This window comes from Myxine glutinosa, chromosome 4 (genome assembly GCF_964187855.1).
Source record: "Myxine glutinosa chromosome 4, kmMyxGlut1.1, whole genome shotgun sequence".
NCBI classification, from domain to species: domain Eukaryota; kingdom Metazoa; phylum Chordata; class Myxini; order Myxiniformes; family Myxinidae; genus Myxine; species Myxine glutinosa.
In genome coordinates this window covers 7,062,553-7,078,323 of record NC_136264.1, presented here as the reverse complement: position 1 = coordinate 7,078,323, position 15,771 = coordinate 7,062,553, and the positions used below count along the sequence as shown (strand labels likewise).

The window sequence follows — 15,771 nt, the reverse complement described above, 5'->3', positions numbered from 1 at the left end:
GTGCGATCGGGCCGGAAGGAGCGGTGCTGGACACCAACAATACAAGACGACAAAGACAGATAAGCCCGATCTCCGCGTATATTTTGAACGACGGGACGTGTTATTTTCGTGATTAATCTCCCTCGTTTGTGTTTGCTGTCAGTCGTGTGGGGACGTCCCGATTTAGGTTTATTAGAATTATTAGATTTACCGGCGGGCTTTTTCACTGGCTTTACTTTTCCTAATAAACCCTTATATTACTTTTTGTACATAATATCTGAACGCAGTTTTCCTGGGTGTTTGATTTTAATAGATAAGGTTGCGGAGCCTTCGCTGCGCCCCGCCATTCCGCGCGTTGGTGTTGAACTTGAGTCCGCCATTGAGTGTTCGCCTCGGGAGTTAAAGTCTCGCAAATCGGTCATCCGTAACTGTGGTGTTAATCACGGTTACGCGACAAGTGGTGTCAGGAGTGGGATTTGAACCCGTCGGACAAATTTTTTTGTCCGCGGCGAGACATCGACACGGTCGGACAAATTTTTTTGTCCGCGGGGCGACATCGACACGGTCGGGCGTACATTGCGCCCGACGTTCGAACGCAAAATTGTTATAGGCGAGGCGGAGAAATTTAGTAATCAATTGGGCATACGGAGCGCGATATCGCGTCTTCGTCAAATTTAAATTGTGTTACTGGAATTATTAAAATAAATACGCGCGCGGGAAACAATCTTCCGGAAAGCGGATGTCGGAAATTGACGAGATGGAAGTACGCAGCGAGGCCTCCGTCAGCGTCGGGAGTGAGCCGGAAATGGGGGATAAGGAGGATAGCGTTGGAACTTTCCCCGCCGCTGGGACGGCCCCGATAGATCTCCAGACCATAGTAAATTTAATAAATGCTCAGAGGGCCGATAGTGAGCGATTGGGAAAGCAGATGGGAGACATGAACGCACAGAGTGAGCGAGCCAGTCGGGAATTGAATGACAAAATTGAAGGAATGGAAAATAAAATGGAGTCCCAGGGGAAGGAATGGAGGAATGAAATAAAGGAAAGGAATGAACAATTGGAAGGAAAAATTGGGGAAATGGCACAGCAGCTGGGGGAACGAATTGATGGCATAGAAGGGAGAGTGCAAAACCAAATTACGGACAGACTGGGGAAATTTGAGGGTAAAGTAGAAACTCAAATGGGGGAGATGGAAAAAGCCATAGGGGTGGAAATTGAATTGAAACGGGAGGAATTAATGTCGAAAATAGAGGAGGGTGTGACGCAGGCTGTCCAAATGGGGGAAAAGTTGGAGGGTCAGATTGGTGCCACAAATGCTCGAATTGATAAAGCAAATGGAGACCTGGAAGGCTATCGGGACCGTGTGGATGTCACAACACCCCAACCGGGGGATGAATTTGAAATTGTGCAGCACCAGGGCGGTGGTGCGGAGCAAGAGGGGGTAGAGTTTTTGGGGGTCCATGCGATAGAGCCGGACCGGGTATTTATTGGGGATACTGATCAAAGCCTGGCGGGGCCAGGAATGATTTGTAATGATGAGGATGATTTGATCCAGCGGCTGGAGACCTGTGACAGTCCCATGGAGGTAGAGCTTGTTCAGGCCCAAAGGAGTCTGGGGGAAGAGGTGAGTTGGTCCAAGGAGGTGGTTGGAATGACCGAGGGGACGCTCACTGTACACTGCTATTTGGAAACAGAGGCTCCAAAATTGGACAACCAGTTGGGGGAGTGTGTTGGCTCCGGGCTGGATTTGGATCTTGGAGGATCGGGAGATAGAGCTTCTGGAGATTTGGTCCCTGTAGGGAATTTGGATCAACTGCAGGGAGGGGCAGAACAACCGGTGGTAGAGGTTGTTCCCTGCAGCTGCGGAATGGCAGTGGGAATGAAAATTTGTAAAATAAAATTACAATGGGAAATTGATTTGGAGCAGCCATGGTGGGGATTGGTCCCCGGGCTGCGGGATTTGGACATGGAGAGGTCATGGGTGATGGCCTCGGGCAAAAGTTGCCCCTTTCAAAATTTGGGTATGCCGGCCAGCTGGGGGGCTGTGATGGCGAGATTTGGACGTGGGGTCCAGCCTTGGGTGTCGAGGTACGACCTGGGTCCCACGGGGGGTCTGGTGGAGTGTGGCGTCCCTTGTCCGTCGGGGCGCCGTCCGAGCTGGTGGCTCGGGCCGGCAGGGTCACCGGACCCTGGTGGGGGTTAAGACCTCCAGGGAGGTCCGAGGTGGTTTCTCAAGCCTGGGATGGCAAATATTGAGGACCACTGGGGGGAGGTGTTGTGGGTCGCGCTTTGGTGGTGGCACCGCAGATGGCCAGCTTGGGCCTGATGTAGTGATCACCCGGGCATGCGACCTGACACCCTCTCCCTGAGACTTTGGGACAACTGGCATGTGATGACCTGCCATGCCGTGTTGGTCGATGGACGCGGGTCAAACCGAATGGACAGGGATGGAGATAGCCTGCCGGACAACCATTGGGGCATCTGTGGAACGTGATGGTGTGAGTGACCTTCCACAGATGCTCCGTTATGATTTATGGACTCTCGGGTTGGGAAGAGAGCCATGGGGATGTGAATCGGGAGATGTGTAACGCGCCGAGCATATGGGCCATGCTCGGCTGGCATGTGTATGGCAAAGCATCCTTCTTTGGTGAGGTGAGTGAAATGTGACAAATGGTTGGCATGGGTAATCTGTGGGTTAGATGGAAATTTAAGGGTGGATTTTGAAATGTCATGGTGGACACTGTACAGTGACGCCATTATTGATCCAGGTGTGTAGACCAAAGTGTTGGAGGCTGTGAAAAAATTAATAGGGTAGCAAGACACAGCTTTCAACTGGTTGCGGGGGCAACTGTGCTGATATTTGGGACGCGGGATGATGGGGATGTAGTTGTGTAGCCTGAGGGTCAACGTGGTGCTGTGCGTGTCCGAGGTGTGTGGACCATGTCTTCTGGGTGGGTCTCCTGGTGGAGCATGGCTGTTGACTGGACCTTGGTGTGGTCAAGTGTGGGTGAGCACTGGGGGGCTGCAGTTCTGTAGTCGGACTGGGGGATGATGGGGAGGTGCAGGGGACGTGGCTGTAGGGATGCCACGCACTGCGACCGTGCCCCCCAGGGCCGAGGTTGTGTGTGCGGTAGTGGGTGTTGTGGCAGCAAGTGCTCACCACATTGGCCAGCTGGGGCTGCTGCAGCTGTGTTCCTCGCAGGGGGGCCGAAGGATGGATGGTGGGTCGCACCCTTATGGACACTCATGGGCCATGTTGGCGTTTTGACTGCTCACCTTGTCCCGGTGACCCTTGCACGGTAGAGGTGCAGAGCTGTCGTGGCCATAGGTAGTTGTGTAGTGATGATCACCGTTGGATGCGGATCCACATACCTGCCAGTGCAGTGGGGACAAAAGAGAAATTTGGAAGGATTTGGTAGGCCCAATGTGAAATTTTGGGAATTGTATGGGTGGATTGCACTTTGAACCTGACCAACCTGCAACTACCTGCACTTGAGGTGAGTGTTTTAAGGAGTACTGTCCCAGGCTTCAGGATTTGCTTTGGGAAATTGGGGACATGCAATTTGGAGTTGGGAGGCGGGTGAGAGTGATGACATGGCCGGTGAGGGGATGGAATGGGAGCCACAGTGTCTTGTGGGTGGCGTATGTTTTTGTATTGTGGTTACGTGTTTTGATGTGGTCGTGAGAGTGGAACCTGGAGAGTGTGTGATGATTATTGGAGATAATGAGGGGTGATAATTGTGCTTTTTGGAAATGTGCTAATGGAAATGTGTAAGGATTCAATGATTCGAACTGTGAAGGGGGATTTCACATGTGGCAGGCCATGGCAAGCCTTGTAACACCTTTTACACCATCTATGGAATTGTACTGAATTGTGCTGAGTTGTGTGGAGAATTGAATGGCAGCGGGGGAGGAAGTGTGTTTTGGGGTCTTGTGGGTGGGGAAGGTGTGTGTGTCCGCAGGTACAGAGCAAGCTCTGAGGAGCGATGCCTGCGGGCCCCCCTCTGCGGCAATTACCCCTGGCAGCCGGTGGTAACTGGAAATTGGAGCTCGTCGGTGGAGGGTCTGGTTGGGCGCCGCGGGGTGAGGAAGTCCCCCGGTGACCCGTGTTGCTGCGCGAAAGCAGGAGGCAAAGGAGCCTGGTGTGTGTGGAGACCCTCACCGGCGAGGTAACGGCGGAAAGGGGCTGTTGGGCTGTCATGGGGCCAAGAGGTAAAGGGGGGGGGGCAATGAACTTGTAAGTCGGTTGACTTGGTTTTGGGACTGCGGGCACCACAGCCTGATGCGCCCCCACCATCTTTTTGTGCGGTACCTCCCCGCTGCCTAGTTGAGAAATGCCCACACACGTGAATGACATCAATGCCATGGTCCTGCAGGGGGTGTATTGGGAATAAGTGCTTTGTTGATTTTTGAAATGCCTTGATGACCTATGGAATGAGAATGAGTGGTTAAGGGGTCTGTGTTGCATGAATGTGGGCGAAATCCACCGAGCCGTGTCACTCACCTGTAACATCTGGACAGGGCCCGTGGAAATTTAGTGGGATGCATTGGGGATGGCCCCGCAGGTGAGGTTGTGTCTTGTGGCATCCACCGGGGGACGCGGTCTGTAGACCGGGGTATGTACAAAGGTTAGAGTTTTGAGTTTTGGAAAGATGGTTAAGTTTTGTGGTTAAGTTAGTGTTGTGTGTTGTTGTTTCCTCCCTCCACAGGAACAACGAAGAAGATGTACATACTTGCATGATGGTTAAGGGGTTCAGCATGTTAAGGAAGTGTAGGTAGGTAGTCCGACTCACTTCCCACAGCCCTTCCTGATTTATTTCATAGGTTAATTAAGTGTGTGACAGTAAGTGTTAAGGCTGGAATGGTAGCCCTGCGGTGAACCTTGCAGGAGCTACGGTTCCAGGGGGGGGGCTGTGTTATGAATTTGGTAATGCAACATCTAGAGCTAGGTAGATCTGAATAGGTAGGTATTCGGCTGTCGTGACAGGGACTCTACATGTAATAAGTTCTTGATGTTTAGGCGTTTGTCGGGGTAAGATGTATGATTGTGGATCTACCTGGAGGTCCGAGTGTTAAATAGTGAGGGATTAAAGGTAACGCCCCTGTGAGTCTCACCTAGTAATCAAACCTTTGTCCTTTATGGCACTGCAAACCACATAAACATTAGTTAGGTCCTTAGCGCAACATTAAATAATCCCCTTTCCCTGACAAGGACTTCGTATTAAATTGACAGGAAACCAGGTCAAAAACACCACCACAATTGGCCGCCACCGTGTACACCTCCAAAGGCCTAAAAACCTGGCCGGCACGTGTTATGCCAGGACCGCAGGGTCGCGTAACGGGGGAGATGTCAGGAGTCGCGGGAGGCTTTGATTGGCTGAGGAGTGCGCAATGTGACGTCATCGGCCACCAATATAGGCGACGGTCGGACGCCATTTCAGGAGTTCGCGAAGTTGAGTCCAGAGTTGAGTTCGTGGCAGACGCGGGCAGACGCAGGCAGGCACCAGAGAGTTGAGCGGTGGTGGAGAGTTGGAGAGGACACGCCATTCCAGTCGCAGTTCGAGTGCAGTTCGGGTTGTAGGGAGTCGCAGGAGACACACGAGAGCACACCCAGTTGGCACTGAGCAGTTCGTTGGCACTTGGCTGCCAGCACTCCCGCGTCGTCGAGTCGAGTGGAGTTGAAAGGAGTCCTTCCTGTCCCTGGTCAAGTGGAGCCGCTGGCCTGCGTCGGACGCGTGGTGCTTGGAGCGAGGGGCCTCGTGGTGTGCGATCGGGCCGGAAGGAGCGGTGCTGGACACCAACAATACAAGACGACAAAGACAGATAAGCCCGATCTCCGCGTATATTTTGAACGACGGGACGTGTTATTTTCGTGATTAATCTCCCTCGTTTGTGTTTGCTGTCAGTCGTGTGGGGACGTCCCGATTTAGGTTTATTAGAATTATTAGATTTACCGGCGGGCTTTTTCACTGGCTTTACTTTTCCTAATAAACCCTTATATTACTTTTTGTACATAATATCTGAACGCAGTTTTCCTGGGTGTTTGATTTTAATAGATAAGGTTGCGGAGCCTTCGCTGCGCCCCGCCATTCCGCGCGTTGGTGTTGAACTTGAGTCCGCCATTGAGTGTTCGCCTCGGGAGTTAAAGTCTCGCAAATCGGTCATCCGTAACTGTGGTGTTAATCACGGTTACGCGACAATATGTTTTAGTTTTTGAGTTATTTTTATAGACAGATAAACGGTGTAGCACAATGCATAATTTGGAAAATCATACCAGTGTTGTTTCACTAAAAAAAGTACAAGTCTAATAATAAAATATTGAAAAATATATGATTTTTTTTCGATAATTGATTTTTATAATAATTAATCTAAAACAAAATGCTTCATATTATTTTTTATTTAGACGGTACACATCGGACGTATATTTAGTCGTCAACCGCACATCGATAGCTAGTATAGAAGTCCAGATACACGTGCAACAATGTACCCCACCAAATGGGCATTTTCGAGCTGGGTGGTTTCAAAGATGGCGTCCATCCGGGCACTAAGCTACCGTTCTCAGATGTCCATCACACCTTTTCTGACACTTGAGACATTGGTCTAATGGAAAATCATAATGAGAATTACTCCCCCCCGCCGGAGCATTACTTTTGGTCTGGCTCAAGGACTAATGTATTGCAGCGCAATACTCAGAATGCTTGTTTTTCAAGATATTCCGCTCACAAGGTTCAGACATACATGGCGTCAGACATACATAGCGGCGGCCATCTTGGATTTTGACGTGGGTTGCACCCACACACCAAATTAGAATTCGGTCCTTCGCTTACGCACGCCCGCCCGCACGCACAAACCATAGTCCCCCTTTTGCTCCGCGGTGTAACGGGGGACAAAAAGGTATAAAAGTTTGGAAGGGTGAAGGGATCTAAAGGTGTCTAAATTATTGAAAGGGTCTTTTTTTTCTTCTTTTTTTTTGTATGCAAGATCGAGGCTCGTGAAAGAGCTAACATTAATCACACAAAAAGTCGAACCGACACATAAAACATATAACATGGGGAGCGTTAGACAAGATGGGGAGAGAGAGAGGGGGAAGGACACGAACACAACATTTGAGAGCAGGGACATCGAGAGAACTGTGGGAGGGAGAGGGCATGGGGGGAGATGGGAGAGGTATAAAACAAATGGGCACTGCAAGGACTTCCAGGAAAGAAGTTGGAATTTCAAAAAAGGGGTATCTGGGGTGAATTAGCAATGGTAGAAAAGATCAAGGTTTTGGATGGGGGAAGATAAGAGATGGTGGTGAACAGCTGTTTTAAAGACCTGGAGGGAGGAGTGGGATTGAAGGGAGTGTGGGAGTTTGTTCCAGAGGCGGGAGAAAAGGGGAATGAAAGAGTGAAGGTGAGCAGAGAGCCTAGATTTTGGCAGTTTAACCATAAGAGGGTTGCTGGCAGATCTTGTGCGACCTGTAGGAATATTTGGGGGACAGGGTCTTTGGTAAAAGTGGTCTCAAGGGTCGTATGGGTCTTCAGGGTCTCTTTGGTTGTTGTTGTTTTCGTATGAAGCCTGTGGCTGCAAGTTGTATCATTTATCTGGAAGCGCGTTTGTGCCGCTGATGCAGTGCCCCCATTACCAGTGATCTGGTACTCAATTTGCCGACCTCGGAAGGATGACAGGCTGAGTGAACCCCCCTGGCGTTAATTAAACGATCGACCGGGATTCAAACTCAGGATCCTAGGATCCCAAGCCGGCACCCTAATCGCTAAGCCAACACCAGGCTCTGGTGTTTTTGGTCTTCAGGGTCTATTGGGTCTTCAAGGGTATTCAGGGTCTTTTGTGTCCTTGGCGTCTTTTGGGTCCTTGGCGTCTTTTGGGAATCTTGATTATTTTGGATCTTTGGGGTCCTCAGGGTATTTTGGTTCTTTGGGATTTTCAGGGTATTTTGGTTCCTCTGGTTGTGTTGGGTCATTTTGAACGTGGTGAACACACACAGCCATGTTAAAAGTTTGGCCTTTAAAACCCTACTCAAATCGACCCCCATTCGAACCCCGCCACCCACACAACCCCATGCCCCCAATCCGAACCCCGCCACCCCCCACAATCCCATTCCCCCCCAAATCTCTCACGACCCTCCATCCCTGTCAATCACCTTAATGATAAGTTCATAACGAGGAACGCGCTGGACAGGCTTAATCATCAGGTCAGCCAGGGCCTGCTTTTCCTTGTTTTCTCTCACGCATTGCTGAGACAGAGTGACACGTCAAAGGCAATGAATGATCATATACAGTATTGTATAATATATGATAATCAGTAGCCTGAGTGTGCTGGATGTATGAATGATCATATACAGTATTGTATAATATATGATAAATCGGTGGCCTGTGTGTACTGGATGTATGAATGGTTCATATACTGCATAATAAATGATAATCAGTGGCCTGTGTGATGCGTGTATGAATGGTTCATATACTGCATAATAAATTATAATGAGTAGCCTGTGTGTGCTGGATGTATGAATGGTTCATATACTGCATAATAAATGATAATCAGTGGCCTGTGTGTGCTGGATCTATGAATGGTTCATATACTGCATAATAAATGATAATCAGTGGTCTGTGTGTGCTGGGTGTGTGAATGGTTCATATAATGTATAATAAATGATAATCAGTGGTCTGTGTGTGCTGGATCTATGAATGGTTCATATACTGCATAATAAATGATAATCAGTGGTCTGTGTGTGCTGGATGTACGAATGGTTCATATACTGCATAATAAATGATAATCAGTGGCCTGTGTGTGCTGGATGTATGAATGGATCATTTACTGCATAATAAATGATAAGTCAGTGGCCTGTGTGTGCTGGATGTATGAATGGTTCATATACTGCATAATAAATTATAATCAGTGGCCTGTGTGTACTGGATCTATGAATGGTTCATATACTGCATAATAAATTATAATCAGTGGCCTGTGTGTACTGGATCTATGAATGGTTCATATACTGCATAATAAATTATAATCAGTGGCCTGTGTGTACTGGATCTATGAATGGATCATATACTGCATAATAAATGATAATAATCAGTGGCCTGTGTGTGCTGGATCTATGAATGGTTCATATACTGCATAATAAATGATAATCAGTGGCCTGTGTGTACTGGATCTATGAATGGTTCATATACTGCATAATAAATTATAATCAGTGGCCTGTGTGTGCTGGATCTATGAATGGTTCATATACTGCATAATAAATGATAATCAGTGGCCTGTGTGTGCTGGATGTATGAATGGTTCATATACTGCATAATAAATTATAATCAGTAGCCTGTGTGTGCTGGATGTATGAATGGATCATATACTGCATAATAAATTATAATCAGTAGCCTGTGTGTGCTGGATCTATGAATGGTTCATATACTGCATAATAAATGATAATCAGTGGCCTGTGTGTGCTGGATGTATGAATGGATCATATACTGCATAATAAATTATAATCAGTGGCCTGTGTGTACTGGATCTATGAATGGATCATATACTGCATAATAAATGATAATCAGTAGCCTGTGTATGAATGGTTCATATACTGCATAATAAATTATAATCAGTGGCCTGTGTATGAATGGTTCATAGACTGCATAATAAATGATAATCAGTGGGCTGTGTGTGCTGGATCTATGAATGGTTCATATACTGCATAATAAATTATAATCAGTGGCCTGTGTGTGCTGGATCTATGAATGGTTCATATACTGCATAATAAATTATAATCAGTGGCCTGTGTGTGCTGGATCTATGAATGGTTCATATACTGCATAATAAATTATAATGAGTAGCCTGTGTGTGCTGGATGTATGAATGGTTCATATACTGCATAATAAATGATAATCAGTGGCCTGTGTGTGCTGGATCTATGAATGGTTCATATACTGCATCATAAATTATAATCAGTAGCCTGTGTGTGCTGGATCTATGAATGGTTCATATACTGCATAATAAATTATAATCAGTAGCCTGTGTGTGCTGGATCTATGAATGGTTCATATACTGCATAATAAATTATAATCAGTGGCCTGTGTGTGCTGGATCTATGAATGGTTCATATACTGCATAATAAATTATAATCAGTGGCCTGTGTGTGCTGGATCTATGAATGGTTCATATACTGCATAATAAATTATAATGAGTAGCCTGTGTGTGCTGGATGTATGAATGGTTCATATACTGCATAATAAATGATAATCAGTGGCCTGTGTGTGCTGGATCTATGAATGGTTCATATACTGCATCATAAATTATAATCAGTAGCCTGTGTGTGCTGGATCTATGAATGGTTCATATACTGCATAATAAATTATAATCAGTGGCCTGTGTGTACTGGATCTATGAATGGTTCATATACTGCATAATAAATTATAATCAGTGGCCTGTGTGTGCTGGATCTATGAATGGTTCATATACTGCATAATAAATGATAATCAGTGGCCTGTGTGTGCTGGATGTATGAATGGTTCATATACTGCATAATAAATTATAATCAGTAGCCTGTGTGTGCTGGATGTATGAATGGATCATATACTGCATAATAAATTATAATCAGTAGCCTGTGTGTGCTGGATCTATGAATGGTTCATATACTGCATAATAAATGATAATCAGTGGCCTGTGTGTGCTGGATGTATGAATGGATCATATACTGCATAATAAATTATAATCAGTGGCCTGTGTGTACTGGATCTATGAATGGATCATATACTGCATAATAAATGATAATCAGTAGCCTGTGTATGAATGGTTCATATACTGCATAATAAATTATAATCAGTGGCCTGTGTATGAATGGTTCATAGACTGCATAATAAATGATAATCAGTGGGCTGTGTGTGCTGGATCTATGAATGGTTCATATACTGCATAATAAATTATAATCAGTGGCCTGTGTGTGCTGGATCTATGAATGGTTCATATACTGCATAATAAATTATAATCAGTGGCCTGTGTGTGCTGGATCTATGAATGGTTCATATACTGCATAATAAATTATAATGAGTAGCCTGTGTGTGCTGGATGTATGAATGGTTCATATACTGCATAATAAATGATAATCAGTGGCCTGTGTGTGCTGGATCTATGAATGGTTCATATACTGCATCATAAATTATAATCAGTAGCCTGTGTGTGCTGGATCTATGAATGGTTCATATACTGCATAATAAATTATAATCAGTAGCCTGTGTGTGCTGGATCTATGAATGGTTCATATACTGCATAATAAATTATAATCAGTGGCCTGTGTGTGCTGGATCTATGAATGGTTCATATACTGCATAATAAATTATAATCAGTGGCCTGTGTGTGCTGGATCTATGAATGGTTCATATACTGCATAATAAATTATAATGAGTAGCCTGTGTGTGCTGGATGTATGAATGGTTCATATACTGCATAATAAATGATAATCAGTGGCCTGTGTGTGCTGGATCTATGAATGGTTCATATACTGCATCATAAATTATAATCAGTAGCCTGTGTGTGCTGGATCTATGAATGGTTCATATACTGCATAATAAATTATAATCAGTAGCCTGTGTGTGCTGGATGTATGAATGGTTCATATACTGCATAATAAATGATAATCAGTGGCCTGTGTGTGCTGGATCTATGAATGGTTCATATACTGCATCATAAATTATAATCAGTGGCCTGTGTGTGCTGGATGTATGAATGGTTCATATACTGCATAATAAATGATAATCAGTGGCCTGTGTGTGCTGGATGTATGAATGGATCATATACTGCATAATAAATTATAATCAGTGGCCTGTGTGTACTGGATCTATGAATGGATCATATACTGCATAATAAATGATAATCAGTAGCCTGTGTATGAATGGTTCATATACTGCATAATAAATTATAATCAGTGGCCTGTGTGTGCTGGATCTATGAATGGTTCATATACTGCATAATAAATGATAATCAGTGGCCTGTGTGTGCTGGATCTATGAATGGTTCATATACTGCATAATAAATGATAATCAGTGGCCTGTGTGTGCTGGATGTATGAATGGTTCATATACTGCATAATAAATGATAATCAGTGGCCTGTGTGTGCTGGATTTATGAATGGCTCATATACTGCATAATAAATGATAATCAGTGGCCTGTGTGTGCTGGATGGAGGAATGGCTCATATACTGCATAATAAATGATAATCAGTGGCCTGTGTGTACTGGATCTATGAATGGCTCATATACTGCATAATAAATGATAATCAGTGGCCTGTGTGTACTGGATCTATGAATGGTTCATATACTGCATAATAAATTATAATCAGTGGCCTGTGTGTGCTGGATGTATGAATGGATCATATACTGCATAATAAATTATAATCAGTGGCCTGTGTGTACTGGATCTATGAATGGATCATATACTGCATAATAAATGATAATCAGTAGCCTGTGTATGAATGGTTCATATACTGCATAATAAATTATAATCAGTGGCCTGTGTGTGCTGGATCTATGAATGGTTCATATACTGCATAATAAATGATAAATCAGTGGCCTGTGTGTACTGGATCTATGAATGGCTCATATACTGCATAATAAATGATAATCAGTGGCCTGTGTGTACTGGATCTATGAATGGCTCATATACTGCATAATAAATTATAATCAGTGGCCTGTGTGTGCTGGATCTATGAATGGCTCATATACTGCATAATAAATGATAATCAGTGGCCTGTGTGTACTGGATCTATGAATGGTTCATATACTGCATAATAAATTATAATCAGTGGCCTGTGTGTGCTGGATCTATGAATGGTTCATATACTGCATAATAAATGATAATCAGTGGCCTGTGTGTACTGGATCTATGAATGGTTCATATACTGCATAATAAATTATAATCAGTGGCCTGTGTGTGCTGGATCTATGAATGGTTCATATACTGCATAATAAATTATAATCAGTGGCCTGTGTGTGCTGGATCTATGAATGGTTCATATACTGCATAATAAATTATAATCAGTGGCCTGTGTGTGCTGGATGTATGAATGGTTCATATACTGCATAATAAATTATAATCAGTGGCCTGTGTGTGCTGGATCTATGAATGGTTCATATACTGCATAATAAATTATAATCAGTGGCCTGTGTGTGCTGGATGTATGAATGGTTCATATACTGCATAATAAATTATAATCAGTAGCCTGTGTGTGCTGGATATATGAATGGTTCATATACTGCATAATAAATGATAATCAGTGGCCTGTGTGTGCTGGATCTATGAATGGTTCATATACTGCATAATAAATTATAATCAGTGGCCTGTGTGTGCTGGATCTATGAATGGTTCATATACTGCATAATAAATTATAATCAGTGGCCTGTGTGTGCTGGATGTATGAATGGTTCATATACTGCATAATAAATTATAATCAGTAGCCTGTGTGTGCTGGATATATGAATGGTTCATATACTGCATAATAAATGATAATCAGTGGCCTGTGTGTGCTGGATCTATGAATGGTTCATATACTGCATAATAAATTATAATCAGTGGCCTGTGTGTGCTGGATCTATGAATGGTTCATATACTGCATAATAAATTATAATCAGTAGCCTGTGTGTGCTGGATGTATGAATGGTTCATATACTGCATAATAAATTATAATCAGTAGCCTGTGTGTGCTGGATCTATGAATGGTTAATATACTGCATAATAAATTATAATCAGTAGCCTGTGTGTGCTGGATCTATGAATGGTTCATATACTGCATAATAAATTATAATCAGTGGCCTGTGTGTGCTGGATCTATGAATGGTTCATATACTGCATAATAAATTATAATCAGTGGCCTGTGTGTGCTGGATCTATGAATGGTTCATATACTGCATAATAAATGATAATCAGTGGCCTGTGTGTACTGGATCTATGAATGGTTCATATACTGCATAATAAATTATAATCAGTGGCCTGTGTGTGCTGGATGTATGAATGGTTCATATACTGCATAATAAATTATAATCAGTGGCCTGTGTGTGCTGGATGTATGAATGGTTCATATACTGCATAATAAATTATAATCAGTGGCCTGTGTGTACTGGATCTATGAATGGCTCATATACTGCATAATAAATGATAATCAGTGGCCTGTGTGTACTGGATCTATGAATGGCTCATATACTGCATAATAAATTATAATCAGTGGCCTGTGTGTGCTGGATCTATGAATGGCTCATATACTGCATAATAAATGATAATCAGTGGCCTGTGTGTACTGGATCTATGAATGGTTCATATACTGCATAATAAATTATAATCAGTGGCCTGTGTGTGCTGGATCTATGAATGGTTCATATACTGCATAATAAATGATAATCAGTGGCCTGTGTGTACTGGATCTATGAATGGTTCATATACTGCATAATAAATTATAATCAGTGGCCTGTGTGTGCTGGATCTATGAATGGTTCATATACTGCAAAATAAATTATAATCAGTGGCCTGTGTGTGCTGGATCTATGAATGGTTCATATACTGCATAATAAATTATAATCAGTAGCCTGTGTGTGCTGGATGTATGAATGGTTCATATACTGCATAATAAATTATAATCAGTAGCCTGTGTGTGCTGGATCTATGAATGGTTCATATACTGCATAATAAATGATAATCAGTGGCCTGTGTGTGCTGGATCTATGAATGGTTCATATACTGCATAATAAATTATAATCAGTGGCCTGTGTGTGCTGGATCTATGAATGGTTCATATACTGCATAATAAATTATAATCAGTAGCCTGTGTGTGCTGGATGTATGAATGGTTCATATACTGCATAATAAATGATAAATCAGTGGTCTGTGTGTGCTGGATGTATGAATGGTTCATATAATGTATAATATATGATAAGGAGTAGCTTGTGAGTGCTGGTTGTATGAATGGTTCATTTACTGCATAATAAATTATAATCAGTAGCCTGTGTGTGCTGGATCTATGAATGGTTCATATACTGCATAATAAATTATAATCAGTAGCCTGTGTGTGCTGGATGTATGAATGGTTCATATACTGCATAATAAATGATAAATCAGTGGTCTGTGAGTGCTGGTTGTATGAATGGTTCATATACTGGATAATAAATGATAATCAGTGGCCTGTGTGTGCTGGATCTATGAATGGTTAATATACTGCATAATAAATTATAATCAGTAGCTTGTGAGTGCTGGTTGTATGAATGGTTCATATACTGCATAATAAATGATAATCAGTAGCCTGTGTGTGCTGGATCTATGAATGGTTCATATACTGCATAATAAATTATAATCAGTAGCTTGTGAGTGCTGGATGTATGAATGGTTCATTTACTGCATAATAAATGATAATATCAGTAGCCTGTGTGTACTGGATGTATGAATGGTTCATATACTGCATAATAAATTATAATCAGTGGCCTGTGTGTACTGGATCTATGAATGGATCATATACTGCATAATAAATGATAAATCAGTGGTCTGTGTGTGCTGGATGTATGAATGGTTCATATAATGTATAATATATGATAAGGAGTAGCTTGTGAGTGCTGGTTGTATGAATGGTTCATTTACTGCATAATAAATTATAATCAGTAGCCTGTGTGTGCTGGATGTATGAATGGTTCATATACTGCATAATAAATTATAATCAGTGGCTTGTGTGTGCTGGATGTATGAATGGATCATATACTGCATAATAAATTATAATCAGTGGCCTGTGTGTGCTGGATCTATGAATGGTTCATATACTGCATAATA

The 15,771-nt window shown here is 43.2% G+C and overlaps 1 protein-coding gene across 1 annotated transcript in view; it reads right to left on the bottom strand.

The window, feature by feature from the left end:
- The window catches only part of LOC137424370 (rho guanine nucleotide exchange factor 17), a 375,708-nt gene that overhangs the window by 248,931 nt on the left and 111,006 nt on the right, over positions 1–15,771 (bottom strand). The window contains exon 5 of the mRNA XM_078775397.1: positions 8,123–8,215. Coding sequence (XP_078631523.1) covers positions 8,123–8,215 — 93 coding nt within the window. The remainder of the gene's footprint in view (positions 1–8,122; positions 8,216–15,771) is intronic.